The following is a 25,466-nucleotide window of genomic DNA, read 5'->3' on the forward strand; positions in this document are numbered from 1 at the left end:
CTGCATGTCATCAAAGCGCACATGAGGGCGTGTGTGTGTGTGTGTGTCTGTGTGTCTGTGTGCCTGTGCGTGTGCGTGAAAAAGAGGAAGAGAGAGAGAGAGAGAGAGAGAAAGAGAGAGAGAGAGATGCGATGTGATGTGGTGAGTGTGTTTGTCTAAAGCCCCCTAGCAGCATTACCTTTGAAGAGCAGACATGAAGTCTTAAGCTGTAAAGAATACTATTACGTGGATTACTATGATATTTATTACTTATTTTATTTATATTCAAAGTCTATCTGACCATCAAATGCCACTTACCATTAGTGTAATAACAGACTGTTTTTAAAATAATTACATCAATTCACATTTCATACAGTGATTAGAATCTGAAGTAGATTCTTGCCTTCTGGGCTTCTCTGTAGACTAAAAGACTTCTTTCCCCTTTAATCACTGAACTAAGCGTAAAACAGTGCCAACTGTAAAAGATCCTCTGCTGGCTTTCAGGAAGAAACTCCACTTTCACCTTCTGCAACATCCATCCAATTCCCAAATCCAAATTTGCCCTGAATAAATTACAGTGGAATATAAATGAAGGGTTCAGAAGTCAGGAGCTCAGTTTTTTTAATGAGGACAAAAACCTATCAGCACATCTAACTTGTTTCTATTTCATTTATTGCCTCTTCTCCCTGCAGACTTGACCATAATTTTTCCCCTCTCTCTCTCTCTCTCTCTCTCTCTCTCTCTCTCTCTCTCTCTCTGGATTCCCACTGCCCACCATCACCACCGCCGCTACCAACTCCACATCCTCCTCCTCCTACATCTCCGATGTTTAAACCTTCACACTGCCAAGAGCAGCCTCCGCTCGGCGCACGGAAAGGTCATTTTAAATAAATAAAGAACGTGAGGTATATCTCTCCATCCCACACTCACCCAGCAGAACTTTTGAAAGGCTTTAACTGCTGGGGGCCATCGGGGAGAGTTAAAGAACCTAGGAGCAGGACTTGAGACTTTTCCCTCCTACTCAGTGGCCATGGCTGCATTAGTCATGGACTGCCAGCTCCATTCCCCAAACACTGTCAGCGTTTAAACGTTCTGGCTCAAACCGCGGCGAGAAGACATTAACATTTTTATCTCGTAAGGGTGAGGTGGCTCGAAAATGTCTGTAATATTGCGGTTTCTAAAACGCTTAAATGTGAGTTTTTGCAAGAACATAAAAGCAGAGCGCCTGAACAAAATGAACTCTGTAAAAAATGACCTTGATAGTAGCATCATAATAAAGAGTATATTGTTGTTTCTCGGTGCAGATTTTAAACGTCCAACATACAAAGGAAATGCAGAAAACAGAAATGCTATTTCTTTTTTCCTCTTGTTCATTAGAAAACATAATGTCCAATAAAGGAGGCACAACACTCAGTCATATTTCTGAGCATCCTGTAGTGGGAAACATAATACTAGAGATATTACTATCAGCAATATCTGAAAAATTTGCAACAATTGATCCTTGGGACACATAGTTGGGACTGTTTCACTTTCCAGTCCACATATTCGTGGTATCCTTCTTTTGACGTTTGCCTGAAGGGTTTAGAGATTTGAGACTCTGCTGTGTAGCTTCGCCGTGCTACACGCGGCTTGCCAGGATACTCCGGGAATGCGAAGTATAACTCATCCAACCAGGTGTTTAATCAGGGACTCATCTGTAACAGGGATAGGACTCTCAAAGGCTGTTTTGTCTTCCCTCCACTGAGAACTCTTCTGACCCACCCCACCCCACCCCCCCCCCGGCTCGCCCCTCAGGCAGCGGGTATTGTTTACCGCAGCCCAAATTTGTGGGCCTTTATCGTTGCCGGCTGCCGTCACAGAAAGGGGAGTGCTTCGGCACTGCTTATCTCCGGAGAGAGAGAGAGAGAGAGACAGAGAGAGAGAGGGAACAAGTAGCGGTCCCTGAGGTAATCCATGACATCACTAACCAGCTGACACCCAATTACGCTCTATTCATTTTGTATTCCAAAAAGAACAAAAAGAAATCTGACAAAAAAAAAAAATCAATGTTGGCTAGATACAGCTTATTATAATAGGATGAAATGAGTAAGATCAGTTATATGGAGAACTAAAATCCTGACCTGTGCAGCGTGCACGTGTGTTGGAATATTCAGGTTATGGTGGGGGCTGTGACTGCCTTTTAAAAGCAAAGTAACTGAAGCCACTGTGTCCTGTGAGGTCCCACAGCACCATCCAACCTCTCATTTGTCATTGCTCAATTCACTGATCGAAATAGGGTAGATAAAAGTGAATTTTACCTCCCCTAATCTCAACCTCACGTCAGTTTAAAAAATATAGCAGGTGGGACAGAATGAAGGGCACGGTCGTTTTGGGAAATGGCCCTTGTCTCGTTGGCAGCGTCAGTTACGGTATTTAACCCCGGGGTCCTGGCTACCTGCCCTGCTCAGTCTGGCCATCTAATTATGTCCTCCCCAATCTAATTGGCTCACAAAAATGAAGATGATCTCGTGACCTCAAAAGAACACAGCGCCACAAACAGGCACAGAGCAGTGCCTACAATGTCTGAGATCTGATAAACTGACATGTATATGATACATGTAAAGTTGCTGAGAGTGGCGGTGTAAAAGTCAAGTTACTAATAATCAAATTATGAGTGTCGGGTTATTTTAAAGGTATGGGGTTAGGATAGACAGACAGACAGACAGACAGATAGATAGATAGATAGACAGATAGATAGATTCCTTATTGATGCCGAAGGAAATTTGTGTATCCAGTAGTTTCATATGACACAATTATATACACACAATAAAATAAAATAAAATAAAAGTTTGCCAGTGTAAAGAGATTGTCTGTATGTGAACATGGGATACTGAAGATTGAAACTACCAGGTCCTGTGCATGTGGGTGTCCCTCTGGTAAAAATACCAAAAATACCTAGGTTACATGGAGCTTAATTAGTTAAAATGAAAAAGGGGCAAAATGCAAGGGGTCGAGTTCACAACAGATCCTCTCTGATACCTGCCACATTGTTAAACCCATGTAAATGTGGGTCACAGGAAATGTAGCCTGTGGCCCAAAGCTAGATCTTTGAACTTAATTTAATAAACTAAACAACAGTAGTGCGTGGTGTAATTATACTAAATCCCAAGCGATCTCGTGAAAGTCGAATTCTTTAATATGATTTTCGAAAAAAAAAAAATAAATCGGTTTCTTTTCTCAATTTAAGCACCTGGTCATGAATGGGTGCTGTGATAGCACCGCCTTTTCCGGTCATACTTAGACCAATGAGAGTACTCAGAGCACCATGATGGGACGTCACGTAAACTGCCGTCGTGTCGGGATTGGAATGTAACAGTAACAATCGGAACAACTGAGGAATTGGTAATTGAGCAAACGGATCAAGGGATCTCGCTCCTTTTATTTTCAAAGTGTGTGTTAAGTGTAAACATTCTTAGCGCTCCTTCTACCATACTGTCTTTTTAGACCCGCAATACTGATGAGAGGATCTACTTCTAGTGTGTGTAAGGGGTTATCGAGAGAAAAGAGAATAGAGAAATGCAGGGATTCGTGAGGTTAGAGTTGGTAAAATGAACTGGCCGTCTCTTCACACGCGATACAGTGACTGAAGGGACAAATGGAAACTATCATATAAGAAAGCAAGAGGAAACAGCCGAATTTGATTCGGACTACCGGATACTCACACAACCTACCACGTCTGAGAAACTGAACACCGGTCAGCGTGTAAACGGCTTAACATTTTAACAGTCGGTTTCCCCCTTCGCCTTGGTGGTTTCGCAGATGAAAAACTACGCGAGTCTGTACCCAACTCCGTTGTGGAAGAGTTACCAAACGGATTCTGTGAACACTAACCGGAGAACCCGGCGCATTTGCTTTTACACTTGACTACAGGCAGATACGGGAGAGACGGGCTGAAGCAGTGAGTACTCTACCTGATTGTTTGGTGTCTGCCATCGCTTAACAACTGTGTCGTAAAATGGTACATTTAGACTGACGAGGGAGAGTGAGCAAATACATGTAAAGTCGCCCACATGCGCTGGATCAATTGCTTGATAGGGGAACGGAATCTGAAGAAGAGGGAAGACGCGTGTTGGAAATCCTTGCAGGCTGGAAGATGGCGGAGCGGTGTTGCTGGAGGTGGTGAAAGCCAAACTTCGAGCCACTCAAGATTTATTTGCAAACATCGCGACCCGGATTGCAGGACACATGCAGGCCAAAAAGCGATATTTAATCTCGCTGTTGACTGGCGCGTTTCTAGTTCTTCTGTTCTACTTTGGGGGTGTCCAAGTTCCAGCCACAGGCAGGGACCGGCTTGACCGCAGCCGCAATGGATATCGCCCCGATCAGTCATGGCCACACTTTTCGGACCCTTTACAGCCATTTAATCCGCTGGATCAAACGGACACAGAGGAATACAATAATCATATATCACCGAGGCAAAAGAGGGACGTCAATACAAGCGTATACAAGGGCAAGCGGTGTCGCATGGAATCATGCTTTGATTTCTCCTTATGTAGAAAAAACGGTTTTAAAGTTTATGTATACCCTCAACAAAAAGGGGAGAAAATTTCAGAAAGTTATCAGAACATTTTGTCAACTATCGAGGGTTCCAGGTTTTACACCTCCGACCCTGGACAAGCATGTCTGTTCGTATTGAGCTTGGATACTCTCGATCGCGACCAGCTGTCGCCACAGTATGTTCACATTTAAAATCTAAGGTCCAGAACCTGCCGCTCTGGAACAATGGTAGAAATCACCTTATATTTAACTTATACTCAGGCACGTGGCCGGACTACACGGAAGACTTAGGGTTTGACATTGGCCAGGCCATGTTGGCCAAGGCGAGCATCAGCACGGAGAACTTCAGACCCAACTTCGACGTGTCTATTCCGCTGTTCTCCAAGGACCACCCGAGGACCGGTGGCGAACGGGGATACTTGAAGTACAACACCATTCCACCATTTCGGAAATATATGTTAGTATTTAAGGGGAAACGCTATCTCACTGGGATTGGGTCGGACACGAGGAATGCCTTATACCATATCCACAATGCGGAGGATGTGGTTCTTCTCACTACCTGCAAACACGGGAAGGATTGGCAGAAACACAAGGACGCACGCTGCGACAGGGACAACGCCGAGTATGACAAGTAGGTTTTGAACGAAGCATCCCACTGATGTGTAAATGAATCAGAATCTAATATGACGCGTTTTGAGGCTAACACCTGCGATTACTCAATTGATGGGCTATTTACGGTACAAACAAGTAACCTGGTTCAAATTTATGAATATTTGACCAGTATTCAAACATATTTTTAGAAGCCTATCTGTACCCTTATCCAGAGCTCTGAGCCATTTTGAGTGAATGTGTGGTGTTCGTGGTGACACCATTAAAATTCCTGGATTGCAGCCTAGTTTGCTATGGTCACCTCTGTTGGCCCGCGGGAGCGCGACGGTGTATGTTTTTCCAGCAGATTGTGGACTCCATTTATTGCCGCTGCAATCTATTGTCAGGGCGGGCACAATCTCAGGGACCGTTCTAGGTTATGATCTTTCTCTTTCCTAGTCTTCCTTATCCCCTTTCAAGCGTGAAAGAACCTCTCCAAGCACTCAATTACTTACACCCCGTTCGTGTAAATCACTCGGACAGCGCGTTTCTCCCCTCCTCCTTCCTCTGGAGGAATTTAAACCCCTTCACAGATGATATTTCAGCCAAACTAGGATATGCTTGGACACGTTTCATTTGCCTGAAAATTATACAACGTTGTGGTCTGGTGAACGGTGAAGGTAACGGATACATGTCTAATGACCTTGTCCCAGTGCCGTGTGTTTGTCGATGAACGGATGGCACTTTTTACAACTGTTCCTGGAGAGTGGCATTGTGACCAATTGTCATGACACAACCTTACTTTCAGTTGAAGTTAATACTGAAGATATAGCCTATGACTTAGATGCTTCAAATACATTCCCACCACCCAGCTATTTAGTTTTTTTCTCCTCTCCAAGAAAACTAGAGTAGACCTACAGCATTCAAACTTTTCCGACAAATATTTGATCAGTCAAGTCCTGTAATCTGTCCTCCCTCCTCATACATTGCTTAGTAACTGAGAAATAACCTAAAGGCTGCACGCGAGCTGGAAGTAATCTATTCATACGGAATGAAATAATATCCAGTTCTATTTCCTGCCATTTTTCAATGGCTAGTTAATACCTGATGGCAACAAAACTCAGAATAGCACAATTAGTTCACAGAAATACTATTTTGGTGTTTATCGTGTGCACAACAAGCTGTCAGACATACCATCTGACAAACGAACATTTTAATCAGGCTACGTGAAGAAAGTAGGAGCTATTTCCAGTCATCATTTTTTAATTAATTTGTCCGTGCACACAGTTCCTAGCCAGATCCTGGAGCTAGGTGTAAGAGGGATGCGCATCGGGACCAGGATATAACTGAAGAATGCGTGCGCGTGTCACAACAGTCGTTTGAAATATGAGTAAACCACACAAAGCAGAAATGTTGTCTAACATAGATTGTTTTCTTCTGATGCAAACTGTTGAAACGCCGGATTTTCTATAGTCTATACACCCCCAATATTGCCACGAGCAGTGTATTCACTGATAGGTTTTAGTTTTTTAACGTTCTCTCCGCAAATTGCCGCATTATTTTCTCCCAGCCCAGAATAGGTTTATTAATCGGTATGTGTGTGTTCCGGTGTGCTATCGCAGACTTTAATATTGGTCCTGATCCTTGCGTGGAAATCTCGCCATTGATTTTTTTTTAGATACACTTGATATTCGTCCACTGATTTTAATTTATTTTATTCCCACATCAACTGCCTGCAATCAAATATGGGTGGTCTGAACCAGCTGGGGCCCCACAGGGCTTATTGTAAAAATGCCTTGAGCCTACGAACTAACTTCCTCCATGCCGTGTTTTGGCGTTTTCCCAGCTAGAACAACTCCCCATCGCCAAGTTTTGGCAAACAATGGAACCATTCAATGATATTTTACAAAGCCGCGTATTGGTCACTGTCCCTGCAGAAATAGGCTACTGACGGAAGCGCAATCCATTTCATTGTGATATGTGGAAAGACGTCATATTTGATCAGACACAGATGGTGGAAGTGATGTTAAATTCTTGATCTGCGGAGGGATTATTCAGTCTGGCATCTGTGCTTTTCTAATATTATCTCAAACCATTTTTTCCTCTCTTTTTTTCATACTTTAAATCTGTCAGTGTACGTAGATGGAGCTACAGCATCTGCGTAACTTTTGTTTTCCCGGTGCATTTTGTGTTTTTCTTGTAAAGGGCTTCTCGATGAATGCGTTCCGTTTAATACTTAACCAGTTTCGCCTGCTTTTGTTGACTTTGTACTTTAGTCATTTTATCCGGCCGACATTCAAGGTCAAGATCACAGCTCGAGCACACTGTTTGTGGGGGTTTTTTTTCCCCTCAAATAAATTGTAGGCGATACTGAGGTGTTAAAATACATGTCTTTGCATAGTTCCAATGTAGCATTTAAAATACTGCCGGAGTGATGTGTTTTCTAAAAGCTGACAAGATTTGCTAAAGTATGGTGTCAAGCCAGTTGTTTGACAGTTCTTTGCAGTAATGATGAGAGTGAGTCTAGCGTATATCAGAAGTTTTAACCAAAGCGATGTGTTTTTTTTTTCCTTATGGACTCCTGAATGTGTACTTTGCCTTGTGGTCAATATAAATTAGTCGTGACACTTATTCTGCCAAAAGAGTGTTGGTTGCTCTGAGGCTAACACGAATGTTTAATTTGTGCAATTTTCAGCATGCCCATCATCGGCTCACCATGGTGCCCCACTGTTTCCGTTATTTGTTTCTTTTGTCGCATTAATAAATCATGAATTTTTCATGATTTTCTTCTCTCTGATAAAGCAGCGAGCCATGATTATGTGAAAATGCTAATGTTGAAGTAATTAGCCAGAATGGAGTTCAGCTTCATTACCGATATTTGATTATATATTTCATTGCATAATATAGTGTGGTTGTTTTGTATCTTATCAGCAGATCTCTGCATTTAATTTGCGTCAATGTTTAACATGAAGTTTGCATGTGTGCTCCCTTTTATTGGTTTTATTCGCAACACCCCGATGGTTGATTATATTATTTTTATGATGTGTGGCCTTTGTCGGGAAGTCCTGCTTAGGCCTAACCTTGATTAGAGTGTGTTCCAAAAGCACAAATTACGCCCCCCCCCCCCCCCCACACACACACACACACACACACACACACACACACAATGTGATTCAGTTCAGAATTAAGATTTAATCTTTACTGTGAAATTGACCCTAAATATCTTCATAGACAGGCACAAAGGCCTCCATATATTTTTTTTTTTAGGGACTACATGAGTTCTGTGTGTGAGAGGTTGTGACCTGGCTGCTTGTGTGACCAAGTTCGCTCCTCAGCTCAGTGACCCATATATTTGGGGGGGGGGGATTACTGTAGGGACATTGCCCAGAGTCAAAAAAAGAAAAAGAGAGAGAGGAAAGCAAACTCTAGTGAACCGATACTGACCCGTTATGGCAGTGTCAAAAGCCGCGTGGATCTCAGTCAATTCAGGACATTACCCCCTCGAATCGTCGGTTTGGGGCTGCCGAATCTCCGGCGACATTGCTCCTTTTGTGAGGGACTCGCAAGAGTATGTGCTGTGTAACTTGTGTTAAAAGCCGTAGCCTTCCTCTAAAAAAACTCAGCCGACCGAAGTGGCATTATTTTTGAGAGAACAAAAATAAAGAGAGGCAAAGCCAGTCTTTTTATCCACGGTCTGTCAGGGAGTTCCTGGGGTCCATGAATTAATAAACAGAAGGTAGAATTGTAAAAGCACCTCTCACTCACTCCAACGCTGGAGTTTCATTCGTTGAAAGCCATACGGGGCAATCGATGTATTTTGGAAGGCATCAAAATTCTCAATATCTGATTGGCTCCTGGTTCAAGTCTCAAACGAGAACTCTGCCTGTAGTGTTTATTCTCCCATTCAACTCAGAATTCAGAGTGTCATCAGCATCTTAACAGTACAGTTCTGAATTGATGGAAGAACAGCGTGTTTCTTTTAATTGGGAATGTATGACTTTGATGTTTCCCCTGCAATGGAGCCGTTTTGAAATGAGGCTTCATTTCTGTGTGGACAAGCTGAAGATAAAGGGTTATGATTCCCTGATGGTTACTGTTTACACTGGCCTTTTAATGCACTCCTCCTGAGAGAGAGAGAGAGACAGAGAGAGAATCTGTCATGATACATGGTAGAGCATAAGGCAGAGGTGCGATCCTTATGATTGAGTTATTAGAAATACACTGTTTACTAAGATTTAAGATGCACATAGTGAAAATTTAGCAGAACGTTAGTCCTTTACATTAGTCCTTTACACAAGGATGAACCTGAGGGTGAGAGTGTCCTGGGGTAAGCGTCAGTGAACCGGTACATTAGGTAAACAGACCTAGATTTTCGTGTGTGTGTGTGTCCTCTGCAGGGAGCCATGTGCTGTTTTGTTTGGATGGTTTAATGGCCTCACTGGACAAGAATTTGAGGCATGAATGTACCTAGGTTACCAAAAAAAAAAGCAATGTAAATTTTGGTCAGGTCTTTTAACCATTAGTCAGGCCCCTTTTAATGGGTTAATAACTGCTAAGTCGAAGTCAGTCAAAAATGGCAATAGGTCAGCAACACTCAAAAGCAGAGCAGAAACTTTTTTTTTTTTTAAATCACACAAGCACGGGTCTTACAGCAGATCAAAGGGGTAAATTGCAGCTGTAGCAACATGTTTTTCCAGAGAAATATCTACATATCAAAATGCCTCAGAGTCAGTCATACATGTTGTCAGTTTCCAAAGTAGTAGCTAGGAACACCCAAGGCTTTAGTTTTGACATAAATTCAAACAGTCAGCCATTTAAGATGATCCATGTGTATGAGCAGAAAAAGGAAAAAAAACAGTTCATTTATTTGTGTCTCAGTTTGGGTGGGTGGAAGTGTGATTCACATTCCCAGGTGATGTTCTCACTTCTAGAATGACTGGATGCCTTCCCTGGTCAAACAGCACCTGAAAGATGTAACTCATTAAAGATGAGCAGTGGCCAGGAAGCTTGGCCTACTTTTGCCTTGGTCTCAGTGGACTAAACTTGACCAGTTTAGAGGAGATTCCTGTGCCCCAGGCCATGGGGGGGTAGGGGGCATAGCCTCAGGGCAGTTCCATGACAAAGCAAGTATTATCACATTAGAGCTTTTGTCTAATGACACTTCTGTATAGATGTGTTGTTGGGGTTTTTTTTTTGTTGGTCTGTTTGTTTGCTAAATGTTCATTTTTTTGGGTATGTTGCATTGATTGGGCTGTAATTGTTATTTACCATCAGAAGACAGAAAAACAACACTCTTTTTCTTTTTTTTTTTAATGAATATTCAGACCTCGTCCTGTTAAATCAGTGAGGGGTAGCATTTTGTCATTGCAGAGAGTATCTGTATCGGGGAAGGGTGATAAAACGGTGGGGTGGGGGGGGTGGGGGGGGGGGGCAGCACAGAAAGGCTGTTTTGTTTAAGCACTAGGTGATCTAATGACTTGTGCTCTTGCCTCTTTCATGGCACAATTTGACTTCCTCTCCAGCAGCTCTCTCAGAGCCCAGCGACACAGAGGGGCTTCCTTTGTGTCAAAGTTTGCTCAGATTCTTTCGTAGCCTGCTCCTCGTTGACACCGCGGCCCCCTTTCTAAACAGCCCCCCCCCCCCCCATCCCCCATTCAGGAGTATCCGCTCCTGAAAGCAGCGCTCGGAGACAAATCCACAAACCCTACCAGCACCACCACCTTCTTCCCACGTCTCCCTGACAGGACTCTCCAGTCTCTTAGCCGGTCGTTATCCCAGCCTGATCTCTGGCATTGCTTTTGAACCCTGGACAGCACCGACAATGGTCGCTCAGACATGCCGCTGACCCTCATTTGGTGAATTCCATGACACTTCACGGTTCAGTGCCTGAGCTGGTGCAGTTTTGGGGGGGGGGGGGGGGGGGGGGGGGGGGTTAAAAGAAGCGAAGGGCTGGGAATTACTGGGGATGGGGGTTGGGGGGGGGGGGGTAGCAGATGGTATCTTGTAAAGCAGGAAAGGCAACATGCACCCTGATAGAGTACTGAATTTTGGTTTTTCGTTTTTTGTTGGGGTTTTTTTCCCCATATTTTTCTGTGCAGTTTGTTGTGTCTCCTCTCCACCAACCCTCCCCCCCCCCCTACCATTTATTCATTAGCTCCTTTAGGGGCCCTCCTCAGATAAGGCAGTAAGGCGTTTTTTTGTGGGGAATGTAGGACAAAGTGCAGCTGCCTGCTCCCTCAGACACCCACTCTCCCTCCCCATCCCTCTTCTGTCCCCTCAAAATAAAGAGAGGATTCAAAATAGCCACATATGTAAAACATAACCGATATTAATTTTGTGGACGACATGAGTGATGCCGGTAAGCTTTCCAACAAACTTTCGGAGCCTTTTCAAGCGCGCGTGTAGCTATGAATAATATCACACGTGGTCTGGGGTAAAAAAAAAAAAAAAAAAACTTTTTTTTTAACAAATTATTTCAGGTGTTAAAGCAGAGGAATGAGAGCGTTTCTCCTGCAGGTTTGCGTCATCCGTTAGAGCAACTACTTCAAACGAGCAGCTAGCAGTTGTTTTGGTTTTTGAAATGCGACCTTGTTTTGGTCATGGTTCTTTTGGAAATTCTCAGTTACCCTTGGTTAAGCTATTTCCTTCCCCGATGCCAAGCCTCAGAAAACAAGACTTTTTTTTTTTTTTCCCCCTTCTCCCTTCGTTCGCTTTGGGTGACAGGGGAGGGAATTTCTGTGGTGTTTTGTCTGTGGTAGAGTAGAACGGACATGAAGCACATCTCGGCGGCTTATTTTTAACCTGCATCCTCTCTCACCGTGTCTACACGAGCCGCATTCTCCGCATCAAAGAGACTAGAGCGCGTTGAGGGGAACCTTTTTTGCTTGGAATCCACTCCACGTTTATTTCCTGCTCTTGCCTCGCTAGCTGTTGCCGTCAAAAACTGTTGATTTCCCTGCAGAACTGCAGTGATAAGGAAGACAGCGCTTTTGTTTACCCAAGGCAGAGGATGCTCGTCAACCCTGTCTCGTTTTGCAGCGTTTCTACCAGGATGAGCAGGGGCAAACAGTGTGGGGCCATACGAGCCATGATTCAGGGGGTCGCGACGGGCTGTCTTCGGTTCCCAGCGCAGTTTGAAGAAGCGCGATTATCCGCTGGTTGCCGGGGTTAGGGATTAGCAGTGCTTTTAATGCAGTGGCACAGATTTATGTCATTAGACCACTAGCAAAACTATGACTAACCACCTGGCTCTCAGAGCTTTCTCTCTGCAAGATTTGTGGTTTTAGTATGGCATAGCTGCAATCAAACTCTTGACATTTTCTCTCTCCCTCTTTGTATGGTAGAATTAGTATGAGAGCGAAAGCAAATCTGGATAGGGTTTTTTCTCTTTTTTTTTTTTTAGCGTGTGTGTGCGCTTCCTTTTTCTCTTTTGTGGTTTAGAAATCCTTGTTCGGTGGAAACTACCGTTTAGCATTTGCTCACGGCACAAAATTTCATCTCTGCTGTGAATGGCCTGTTAGGATGGCAAGGTTTACTTTTACTCAGGTTTACAGGCTGAGTTTTAGAGTGTTTATCTGCCAGTTGGTTCAGTTACTTAGATCAAGGCTCTAAGTTACTGAGCGCTTGAACCAGAGAAAGCACAGTAGATGTATGTGTCTCTCTCTCTCTCATATATTCTCAATCCTCCTTTCTCTGTCCTCAAGTGGTTTGCTTTGCTTCCTGGGTGCATCTTGTTTGGGTGAGTGCAGGACTGGCTGTAACTCTGACCACTCATGCAGAACCCTTCAAGAAACAATACATGAATTATTTATCATGTGTATTTTATTCATATATTTTTTTGCTTGAAATTTAGTACAGTATGTCCACGGTTACATCCCTTTAAACACAAGCCTGTGCTTTCGTTCTTCATGTTCTGGATGCTGTGAAACATTGTCGGCCTACTTTCCTGAACATAGAAACCTTTGAGTAGGAACAGAAGATACATACCCGAAAGATCCTTTTTTTGGAGCTAAAACATGGTGAGAAAGTGAAGCAACTGACTTTGATCAGCTAGTGAACATTTTTTATATCATCACCTCTTATGCAGAACATAAAGTCAGATAAGACTTACACTCTCAGGAGCCAAAGGTGCTGAGCAGGTCTTCAGATTACCTTCACTTTTTCCAGTGGGAAGACAGAGAAGAAAAAAACGCCCAGAAAATGGGTCGTGGGCTTTATCCTCATGCAGAATGTGGATGAGAATGCCATAGTTCAAGCTTGTTCAGGAAATGTCTATCCAACAGTTGAGACAGTTTGAAAGTGTCCAGTCAACTTTTTTGAGGTCATTAAAAGGGGAAAAATGCTTTTTTTTTTTTTTTAATTTTGCAACAAGGTTCTCAGACTGGCAGGCATTCTAATGATGTAATCGTCTTAGTAGCATTAATGATTTTTTTTTTTAAGCCAAAGAACTTTATATTAAATGCTGAGTAGTGATTTCATGATGCTGGAGATTAAGTAATGTATAAATATAAGATTAGACATATTTGGACTTCATTAAATAGAAGAGGTCTTTGGTGATTTCTCAGACTGTCTGTTGACCTCAAAACCTAATAATGCTGTTTTCTAAAAGTGGAGTCTTTCAGGAATGACAGCTTTGTAAAAGTATCAATAAATGCCTTCTACAGACCTCAACTAATAAACAGCAGAATGCTCTCATTAGCTTCTTATTCACAGTGGCCTCTTGTTGAGGCTACACAGAGACAGATGTGTCTTTCTGGTAAGCTGAGTGTAAACTGGAGATTTGGATCATGATAGGTCTTGTTAACTAATCTCCTCAGTGCTGCCTGGATCTTTCTTGGATTGAGCACATGCACTGTTCTGCCAGATAGAACATACACTGAGAAATCCCCCCCCTCCCATGTATTTTGGTACACATCTCATGTGTATTTTGAGTTTACATTGTACTCTCCTATGATCTGGAGTCACTCTCAATCCGTTTACACTGGTTGACAAAATGAAATAGATTTTGAAGACTGATCCTAGATCCACATCTGTCGTTTAATGGCTTCGGTGTATTGCGTATACAAAATACAAAGCACTCATACAGCTTATCATTTAAGTTCTTTATTGTAAACTGAAGTATGCAATTCTCTATAATAAACTTTAATGTTTTGAGAAATGCATTGAGTGGCTTAAGTGCTTCAGTGAATGTGTTGTGTATGTAGGCATTGAGTGACTCATGTACCGACTGCTGTCACCCTGCCCGTCGGTGATTGACAGGGCCTGCATGCCCTTATCATAACCGTGACTGCGATTTGTGTCCCGTCACTCAGCCAGCTTGTTGAAGGTGTCAGAAACCAGATCGGATGTGGTTTTGCAGTCAGTTTGTGACCTCTCGGTGGAAGATAAAGGCGGCGCTCACGTCTGTTCGAGAAGGATGGGCAAATCTGAATGTTTCCAAGATGATTCCTCCTCACAATTTCTTTCTCTCTTTTTCTTTTCTTTTTTTTTTAAGGTTGGCTGATTGTAAAGGAACCATTTTGTTCCCAGATTTAAGTAGGCAGTTCACCATTGGCAAGGTACAGAATGGAACAGGGAGCTCTTAATCCTAATCAAGGTTGCATTCCTCCTTATTACATTTATGGTAATTCGTGCAATTGCTTCCCTAACTGACACTAAGCTGCTTTTTCATTGCAGAGTGTAGTATCTTGAGCTCTTCCTTACCTTCATTGCCCTGGGTTGAGTCTTTAATGCGGGATTTAGACTCTTTAGAGTCCTTCCTCTTCAGGCCAATTACAGCAATTGTGAAGGGGGATCAGATCACCGTTCAAGTCAGAAAATGCACCCCTGCCTAAGTGCCCCAGAGGCGCCGATAGCTCTCTGACATAGCTCAGGGTGTCGCCCCATACTCCTGTGTGTGTGTGTGTGTGTGTGTGTGTGGCCCTGGCTAAAGGTTGGTCTGGTCTCTAGCTAATTATGTGAACAGAGAGAATGTCTTTCCGACGTGCCCGAGGTGTCATGTCCCATTGAGTCCATACACCTGGGGAGAGGCGAGAGTGTCTGTGGCTCAGTGTTGAGAGGAGAGGAACTTAATTATGAGGAGCTGTGTAAGCTAGAGGAGCATATAGCATGACCTGGAAGATTTCATTATCTGAGACACAAAAGGACTGTCGGAGTTCAACACCTTCTATTTTAATAACATTGTCTGGGAGACACCTGTTCCGCTACAGCCGGTTTTTTTCTCCCCCTTCCTTCCCCCTCTCTCTCTCTCTCTCACTCTCTCTCTCTCTCTCTCCCCCTCTTTCTCTCTCTCGACGTCCCCCCTTTTCAGAAAGGTTGATGTGGAGGCTGGCTCGCCGAATGCAATTATGTCTTTGGGAAAAGCCCAGCACTCCTTTTGGAAAGCAGAATGAGGGGATGAAGCTGTCAGACATGCACGGTTTGGACAAGGGCCATTTTGAGACTGTAATTTAGCACTCGAGCAAGTCGGCCCGTTGTAGCATTACCGTTACGCTCAGAAGCAACTTCTGCCAGCGTTCTCAGTCTGATGGCAAACATATACGTGTCATGACAGTTCAAGCCCCTAGTAAGTGGAAAGGAGCGTGTCCGTTTCAATCCCCGACCCAGCCGAGATGGGTTGGACGGGTCTTTAGAGCAGGGATTGTGAATACTGTGTTGGTCTTGGCTGTTTCTAACTTGTGTGTTTTGTCAGTAACTCGTTAATGAAAAAAAAGGCTCTTATTGCTAGAATAATTGACAGCACCATAGTAACCAAGACAAGCAGAGTGTTGTAGCCTCTGATTGTCTCAGTCTCTAAGCTTGGCTAAATGACACAAATAACATTTTTTTTTTTTATTATTATTTTTTGACTATCCCTCATGGGCTGTTTTTGTTCCCCAGAAAGCTTTCATCCAAAGCAATATCTTTATATTTTTATATTTGAACGGTTACACGGGCAACAGAGTGTGGGGGGATAAGAGTTAACAATAAATGACATTAATTGGTTTGATAATCCCTGTCCCACACATTCTGCCAAGTGACAGCCACAGATTGAGAGAGAAATGCCTTCTAATTACCTACGGTCTAACTAATATGCCTCTTAGCTCACATCCCTGAAAACGCTCCAAAGATACAGTGCCCACTCTCTCCACTCCATGCTTTGTTCTAAAAGCTTCACTTTTGCCCAACACGCCAAAAAAAGACGCTCGGATAAAGGAACAGACCCCTCCATACCCCTCCTTTGTCAACAAAAAATCAATCATTGTCTCCGAGCAAAGAGAAACGGAAACTAAATTAGCCTGATGGGGTATTTTTTTTTTCTACAGAGCTGTGGGGAAGTGGTGCTGTAATTACATACTACCTTCATTAGAGTTTCAAACCGGGGGCCTTTTAATGAAAAGGAAATGGAGGGGCCCGACCCTCTTGAGCCAAGTGGTTATTGTGGAGAAATCGACGTTCATCAGGCCGCTGGGAGGGAAGGATCCAGCGCGGTGGCATCCAGCGCCGCTCTGAGCCGATTCGCCATGCCAAGCCGCTGCCATTGTGCCCTCCTCTTGGATGACTGCACAAAAGCCATCGCATGGGAAAAAAAATGAGAGAGAAAAAAAAAAATTCTGTATAAAGGGTTTTCTTAGCTCCTGCACTCCATTTTGCCTGTATTGTACTGTCAAGAGCTCTTGGCAGGCTGAAGAAATTCAGAGTTGGGTGAAAGGGGTAGGGGTGGGGGTGGGGGGGGGCAGCTTTATTTATTTATTTATTTATTTTTATCTTATTCTCTTTTTCCTCACGACGTCAGCTTTAATCCAAACTTTCTGTGAAATGGAGCTTCTGCCGTCATCCTGAACTCCCAACAACGCGATGCCAGTCAGCGTGTGCCAGCAAATCCATCTGTGGTGTTAACGGACGGAAGCCGCGCCTTGACGTCAAAGCGTCTGGCGTAGCTCCGGAGTGAATAGGACGTGATGTAGCGTTTAGTGGCTGGCTCTCAGTGGGGTGGGGGGGGTCAGTTAAACACTCCCGGCGCCCGGCTGGTTCCGTTCCATTTCTACAGGTTGTGGATCGGCAGCGTGCTTCTGACGACTTGGACAATTGGGCCTCCCGTTCCCATAGCGCCTTTTCCTCTGTCGCGTTGGCATGTTGTATTTGTTAGTGTCTCTTAATCTGCTCCCCAGGGACAGCCAGTCCACTTGGTTTCAAGCACTTGATGTGTTGACTTAGTTGTGCCGCTTCAAAGCCACTCTAAATATGTGAGGCAGCTGTTGGTCTCTGAAGAGAAGCAACTTATCAGCAGAAATACTCCTCTTATCTGTTTGGTCTGATGGTAATGAGAATCACAGCGAGAAAAAAAAATCTATAACTACAAGATTAAAAAAAAAAAATGGAAGCTTTATCTGGTTTATGTGGAATTTTGTAATCGCTAAGTAAATTAGGGAGAGAAATAGAACCTTTTTAATATCATTCAGAGAGTCGCTCTATCCAAACAATTGACTGTTTGAAGCCTTAAGTGTTGTCCATCTTTAAGCTATACTGTTGTCTCACACTGCAAAGACTAGTCTTTTCAGCTCCTGTTTACTACTCAAGGTAACCATTAGAACATCCTGTAGACCTGGAGTAGAACAGTTGTTGAGGTAGTCGATGATGCAATGTAATGACGGTGATGTCACAGTGCATGGGGGCGGGGCTGTCTTCATTCTGTTGAGAAGGGAAATGGGGACTAGGTGCTCTCTCCCAGGGAACAATCCCAGAGAAGACATGTGCCTTATGGATTTTTAATTAAACTGCGCCGACTCCCAAAACCCAGGGGACAAATCCAATCTTATCAGCACGCCACACTCATTTAAAGGTCAACTAACAGTAGACGCACCACCCATTTCCAAAAAAAAAATGGTTGCCTTGTACTTCCCCCTGTGTCTGGTGTATTTTAAGTAAACGCAATGCAGATAAGAAGTTAGTTTGTAAGCAGATTTCGTTCTGCATGCTGACTTGCCTTAGACAGAGGGCATTTCAAAGCTCTGTTTGAAAATTAATCGCTTAAATGGTTATCGGATCCAGTCATTGATCGCTCTGTGTAGCACTGACATGCAATTATGTAATGGAGTGGTTTCCTTTCCCTGCTCAGTGCGGGGGCGCTTGCTGAGTTAATTTCTTTGCATGTGCGAGTGAGTGAGTGAATGTTAGTTCTCATCACACACAGTCGTTCCATTTGTCCCATAATACATGAATATTATTATGTTACGAATGCGATGATATTTTATTAGCGTATCGCTGGCGTACTGTGAATATATTCATGGAACACCAGCAATAGGCTAATAAAAAAATCTTATTCTCCAATACAGTTACTGAGTTTTTCCAGTATGACTTTTTCATACTGCAACATCTGAATGCCTCAGCTCTCTAATATAGGCCCCTATTTCCTCACAAACCAAATTCCCGAGGGGCTCTCGATTTGGAGTTCGGCTCTCTTACCCATCGTAATTCCACACAATTAGCTTTGTAAAGGAAGAGAGAAAGGAAAAGAAGCGCTGAGAGTCAAGACCGAGTCGGCCTTTTGAGGTGGTTCTCTTTTAAAACCGTACGTATGAACCAAGCTCGCCCAATCATTACAGTCTCTGGGTTGATGCTAAAAGCAAGGCAAATGCCGACTTTGAGCTTCACCGCCGGAGCCCGGGTTGCGAGCAGCGCGCGACGGCCCATCTGGCGAACGCGGTGGTTAGCGTCGCGATGGAAAGCAGGAGGACGTGTCCTGAAAGAGAGGAAGAGGAGGAGTAATCCCACTGTGCCTCATTAAAAAAAAAAAAGCTATTGCAAGATTTGGCGAGAAGACGCAGGGGGTGCTGTGTGTGTGTGTGTGTGTGTGTGTCGCTCTGCAGGTACTCGACAGAATCTCAGGAGAACTTAAGAGAGGTTATCATCCACGTGTGTACGCATGCAGCATCTCTAAAAGCTTTGACAGAACAGGCAAAGGCTAAATAGTACAGTGGGAACTCAGTTATCTCTCTCTCTCTCTCTTTTTGCGTGTCTCTCATAGCCTGCCTGTGTCTTTTTTTTTTTTTTTTTTTTTTTATTTTTTTTTTCCCCCCCATTGAACCCCCAACCCCCAATGTGTTGGTTGGTTTCACTTGGATGCTGTGATCAGGTGGTTCACAGACGCGATGGGAAATTCCCAGCTGTCTGTCCTTCTTCCTAGATCTGTTACTTTTTTTTTTTTTTCCCAACCATCAAGAGGAGCAGATGCTGTAGAGGAGAAGATAGCAATCAAATGCCACGATCTGTCAGTTCTGCTGTCTTTACCATTGACTTACCCTTCGTCTGACTGATGGGTAGCATCCCTTTCAGTCGTGTAGGTTGACTGATATTAGAATCTGTTCTGCTGTAATTAATCTGCCTGGAGGTACAATGCAACTGTTCGAACGTTGGTCTGGTTTTACTTCTATAAATTTAGAGGCAGTTTTAGACGCTAAGTATTTAGATGGCTTTGTAGTGACTCAACCTGACAACAAGGGATTTGTGAAGCTCAAATTCACACTATATTTATCCAATCAGTTCTCTGAGGGATCTATATCCTGCTCCTCCTGTTTGGGAAGTTTAGCTCATGCGAATATTACACGATGGTGATAAAAAAAAAAAATTAAAAAAGGAGGAAAAAAATTCTGTGTGCGCGTGACTTTTCTCCATGTCGTCATGTTCCAGTCTTGGTTATGGTCACAAGGCAAGCCAGGGCAGACACTGGCTGCCACCGCAGCAAGTGAAGCTGAGAGGTGACACAGCTTGCCCATAGCTGTGTTCGGGCCAAGGCGCTTTAAAAATCTTTTTTTAAAAATAAGTACATATATTGTGGCCTCACACGTACTGCCTATTCTGGCGCTGCCCCCAAGAAGTGTCAATACGTTTTGGGCGTTATGAAAGCAAAGGGGGACATCTACCTCAGACGGCTGACATTTGTCCAGACCAAAGCAGCATGAGGACGTCTGTGTGCATAGTGCAAGGCCTGGTCCCCTCTGTGTGTGTGTGTGTGTGTGTGTGTGTGTAAAGACACTCTCCCACAGAGAGGACAAAAGGCGGTCAACCTCACAGAACTGTCCCTGGTGGCATCAGGCATGTGGCGTGTGTCTCGGCAGGAAGTCCCTCAGTTACTGTGATGTCTGAACAGGATGGAACCCCGGCTCTGTCTTCAAGGTGGAGCAGTCCCTCTCAGCAGTGACACTGAATGTGAAACTGAAGTGTGTTTGGTTCTGAATCAGACCCTTTTTCTTTTTTTATGTATTCTCCATCAAGCGGTGCCTCTCACCCTGTCCCAACTGTCCTAATCTGGGCGTTGACATACTGCTCTGTCTGGCTCGTGGTTTTAACATGTGACGGTAGCCAGTTTTTCACCAGCTCATCAAGACCAGATAGTTTGACTCTGCACGATCTCACATGTAACATCAGCATCGCTTCACTCTGCCCACATTTCCACACGCCTCACCAGTCCCAAAAAAAAAAAAACCCCGTTTTTTTTTTTTGTTTGTTTGTTTTTTTTTTTTTTAATCTAACACGGTTCCCTTCAATGTTAGTCTCAGGTCTTCTGCGAATAAAGTAAATTTGCCTTTTTGAAAGCGCAGGAGGAAAGGAAAGCACAGAAAGGAAACCAATGCGAGACCAGAGATTTGACCCTGCGTCTTCATTTAAATCACTGTAGATATGCAAATTTGTCATACACCCCCCCCCCTCCCCCTTGCATTCAGCGGCCGTGCATTTGCGGCCTGCGGTGTTGAATGGCTCGCGAACGTCCCCCTCCTGTGATTGGTCGGCGTATTGAAAGCTTTCACCCCCCCCCCCCCCAGGACTTATCACTTTGTTGAATAGGCTGTCGGGCACATGCGGATTCTGTAGATGTGTTTAGCATGTGGATGGTCTTTGGAGCGGTGGAGGTGTTTGCTGTGCCGATGGCCTTGTTTACGTGTCGATTGACAGCGAGTGTAAGCGCTGGTGACTCTCACTTTGGAGCAGAGCCAATTTAGAGCCTTTGATCTGCGGGGGGGGGGGGGGGGGGACTGCATTGTGATTGAGGCCTCCAAGAAATATCTTAGTATAGTTGCATTGTGGGTGCACCCAGTTCACACGACTGCAGAGAACAGACTCCGCCGTCATTAAATCAAATTTGATAACGCAGTGTGTGAGCAGCGTCTATAATTTGTCCCTGCTCTATATGATTTCTCTGCATAAAGAGCATGATTTTAGAGGTTACATACGCCTGTTTAATTGATGTGGGAAATGTCTCTGTCAAGTCATTGTGGTTAGTTGTTTTTTGGGGGTTTTTTTTAGTGCTTGAAAAGAATCCTCCTGCCTCTCTCACACATTTCTCTCCTCTCTGCTCCTCTCCCCCTCTCTTTCACTCTTTCTCCGATATGTGTGAGTTTATTTGAAGACTTGCATGCTTTGTGTGAATAGGGGCTCTTTCAGAAAGATTACGTCAGTTACGCCGCGAATTTCCTGGTCACGGTCTGTCGGCTTGGCGTTCACGCAGATTAGTCAGTCTGATTTACGACACTGGGTTTATTTTGAGGCATTTCCATATATTCCTCTGCTGAAGTTTGTTCTGATGCTATAATAGAACAGATGAGGTCACGTTCATTCACATTCAGATGCATGCACACGCGCACACACACGCACATGCTAACGCATGAACAGGAGAAAACCTCTTACACTCTCACTAATACTGAAGCGTTGACAGCTCTGTGTGTGTGTGTGTGTGTGTCTGTGTCTGTGTGTTGTGCCATTGCTTGTGTAGTGGTCCTCCATTGTGACAGACTGACTGTTTATTCATCAGTGTGTACCTGTGTGTTTATGTAGATGTATGACCCTGAAAGAGTCCTTTACTTCCTTCTGCTGCTGTGTACTCTAAGTACCTCTAAACTGTGTGTGTATGCTTGTGTGCGCATGCACACGTGCATGCGAGTGTTTGCTCTGTCGTGTCTTGGTGGGGGCAGAGGATTAACGCCGAGCAGGTGGTGTTGGCTCAGTATAGCCTGGGTGAGGTCCTTCAGTGCAGAGATCAGAGGTCATGTCAGGAAGAGGCTGGCCGTCAAAGTGCCTGTGACGCCGACATTCCTCCGCAGTCTAAATAAGAGCAGCAAAGGCCGAGCTGTCGTCTAAATCAATGCAGTGCCGCGTTATTTTTACAAGGTGACTGCATGAGGAGCTGAGACTAGCTGACCAGCCCACATAAGGAACACTGCAATCCTCCTATTCATAATCCTAATAATAAAACAATAACCATTTGAGTGCTGAGAGCTTTAGTGGAACGCGAATCTACCTGTGATGTGTTCGTCAGCTCACAATTCAGAAGACTGCAAATCAATGCCTTCAGTCGGCTCTTAGTTCTTTTTTTTTTTTTTTCCTTTTTCTTTTGATTAATTCGTTATTTCGATTTATTGCTGTTAACCTTGAAACACACACCAGTGAGAGAATTCTAGTTTCCCCCTAGATATCTGTCAGTCCTGAGATACAACCACTAAGCCTATCTGCTTCCTAAGCCTCAGATTCTCTTAATGGTGAAGCTGACCCGACATCTGTAATTCGTCGTCGAAATGTACGTTTTCGTTCGTTAGCTCGTTTCATCCAGGCGTGGAACGTTAAAACGATGGGCCGGGCTGAAAATTTTCCACTCAGATGGGCGCTATCGCCCAGGGTTGAACAAATAACAACGGAGCTGCTCTGACACTCAGCCAAATGAAGGTAGACTTCTTGGCTTCAATCTCTGACTTTTTTTTTTTTTTTTTTGTTCCGGGGCAATGGTGAATGATTTATAAGGGTTCGGGGTTGGCAGGTTTTCAGATGTTGTAAAGTGACCAAAGACAAACACGGATCAAGGCTGGGGAAATCTGGCTTGGTACCAATGCTCAAAGGTTTACCAGCTCCGGATCATAAGTGAAGTGTAGCAGGCCTGCTCCCGGGTTGAGACAGGCGGTCGAATGGTACTTATATCCGTGGTTAGGTGCAGTAGTGGAGAGAGCAGTTTGTGTCTTTGTGTGCATACGAGATGATGTGTTGTGTTAAGCTCAGGGAACTTCTACCACTTTAACTGTCATGGTTTGTGGCCTAAATGTCCATGTTACTGTGTGTTTTGTGAATACGCAAATGTTTACGGACGGACATGACAGTGTTTGAGAGAGCCTCTGGAGGAACTGGCATTGGCACACTGACCGCCAGCAGGACAAGTCTAAGGGCCGACGGGGCCATCGGAAGGGTGGAGAAAATGAAGTGAGCCGAGAGAGAGAGAGATTTGCACTGGAGTGAACACAATGACTTTTCCCCAGCTGAGGCTAAGATAGAGGACTAGAGCAGCTCTCTTTCTTTCTCTCTTCTTTTTTTCTTTCTTTATAGGGGAAGAAAAAATGAGACAACTCGTGTATCGTCAGTCAGCAAAAGAATTTTATGCATATTTTTGACTAGCACCTCTCCCTCTCGTTCTCTCTCTTGGTCTTTATCTCTCTTTCTCCCCATCCTCAGTTTGACGCTGGGGGGAAAATGAAGATGGATGAAGGCAGTCTCAGCAGGCACAGCCAATAGGAGCTCAGGAAATGGTGTTTGTTCACATGCAATTACTAACACCTTCCACGCTGACACATGCTTGCTACTGTTTTCACAGTTATAAAATGACTCCAGCCACATCTTCACTGTTGTCTTTTAGTGCACCAGGCAGGACGGCTATTGCTCGCTTTATATCCGAGCTTATTTTCCACACGGAAATGACACTTACCCAAAAGTTTTATTTCTCTCTCTCTCTCTCTCTCTCTCTCTCTCTCTCTCTCTCACTCTCTCACACACACATACACGCACAGACACACACAGTTGCACACTGGTCTCTTGGGATGTCGATATGTTTTTTCCCTCCTTCTTCTCAACAGACCTTGAGGGATTTCCACTCAGGCGGTAGGAATGGTAATTAATCATGCTGGTGTTTATGGGTGGGGAGTAGTATACTACTACAGCAGTATGCTGACAAGCTGCATTAACAGCAACAGAATGGACCCCGCTGTGCTGCTCTCTCTCTCTCTCTCTCTCTGTCTCTCTCTCACGCACACACACACACTCATACGGCCTATATACACACTCACAATTACATACTGTGTTTATCTAGGTACATAAGCTCAACACGAACGCATACTTTGTACATGAATAGCCTACTTAAAGCTGGCAGTCAACGAGACACAGACATGACGGTTTTATCTCTATGCCTAACCGTTCCAGAATAACTGCAGGGTCAGTTGTGTTGTATGTAGCGTTGAACTGTATTGAGGTTCGCCCGAAGTCCTTGGTATTTGATCTGGTGGAATTACAGTATCTATCATCATCAGTGTATCACAGTGAAAACTTAAACCAGCGCTTAGTAGCATTTTTTACCTAGAACAGCTGAACAAAAAAACTAAATTTCAAATAGAAAACTGCCAAGAGTGAATTTTCAGGTAATAATAATACCAACGGTTTGAAATGTTTCTACTGATTCCTTGTTCGCTCTCATTAGGTAATGGTTAAGAGTTGATGCGGTGGTTATAATCGAACACTCTGCCTGAGTTTACAATTAGCTCTGTTGACACAGTAACACAAGTTGCCATGTTGTGGTTACATAAAATGATCCTATGACGTGTCTTTGCAGTAAGGTTTGAGCCCAGATGTGGCGGCCGTTTGGTAGTTGTGCTCTATGTTCAAAAACTGTTCCCTCTTTTAAATATTCCCGGTAGGCTAATTATAAAGGTACAAGTGAACTGCTCTACCATGAAACCCTCTTCTTACTTAGCAGAAAAAAGGTTTCCTGTGGTAGAACAACGTAATAGCCTACTTGTACGCACTCTGTATCACTGCAATCGTGTCTTTGTTGAAATGGCGGAGAATGGCTGACTCACACTCTGCTCTTCATTGGGATTTTACCCTGAGGCCTTTTCCAGCGGACTTACAACCGCCGTCACCATCTCCCTGTCGCCTGGATCACTTCACCCTGTCTGTCACGGCTACTTACGGCCACTATCCCCTGCACCTCATCCAGTTTCCATCTCGAACGACCCCACACACACAAAAAGTCAGGTGCTGTTGACACGTTTAGCGATGTTTAGATGCTACTACGTGCAGAAAAGTAACATTAAAGGGGTTTTTTTCCGCAGAGCTTATCGCTCAGTTACCACATGCGCTGTCAATAATTGGTAATTTGCGGTTTTCAGAAGAAGACGTGCACGTAGACTCCGAGGAGGAAGGACGCGTGCTATGCAAAACGTTGCTTTCGCTTCCTCCCTGAGCTTGTACAGTGCCATCCTCGGCGGAAACTGTGGTTTAGAGTACCGACAACGGAAAAAAAAAACCCAGTCTCGTTCGGTACCCGTATCCCATGATTCAGGTCAACGTGCGATTAA

The 25,466-nt window shown here is 44.1% G+C and overlaps 1 protein-coding gene across 1 annotated transcript in view; it reads left to right on the plus strand.

Annotated features, from left to right (window-relative positions):
- The first annotated feature begins 4,203 nt into the window (after positions 1-4,203).
- Positions 4,204-25,466, plus strand: part of ext1b (exostosin glycosyltransferase 1b) — a 54,513-nt gene continuing 33,250 nt past the window's right edge. Inside the window, 2 exon segments of the mRNA XM_030789003.1 lie at positions 4,204-4,699; positions 4,702-5,146. Of these exon segments, the coding sequence (XP_030644863.1) occupies positions 4,204-4,699; positions 4,702-5,146 (941 nt within the window).

Source organism: Chanos chanos, chromosome 12 (assembly GCF_902362185.1).
Source record: "Chanos chanos chromosome 12, fChaCha1.1, whole genome shotgun sequence".
Taxonomy (NCBI): Eukaryota; Metazoa; Chordata; class Actinopteri; order Gonorynchiformes; family Chanidae; genus Chanos; species Chanos chanos.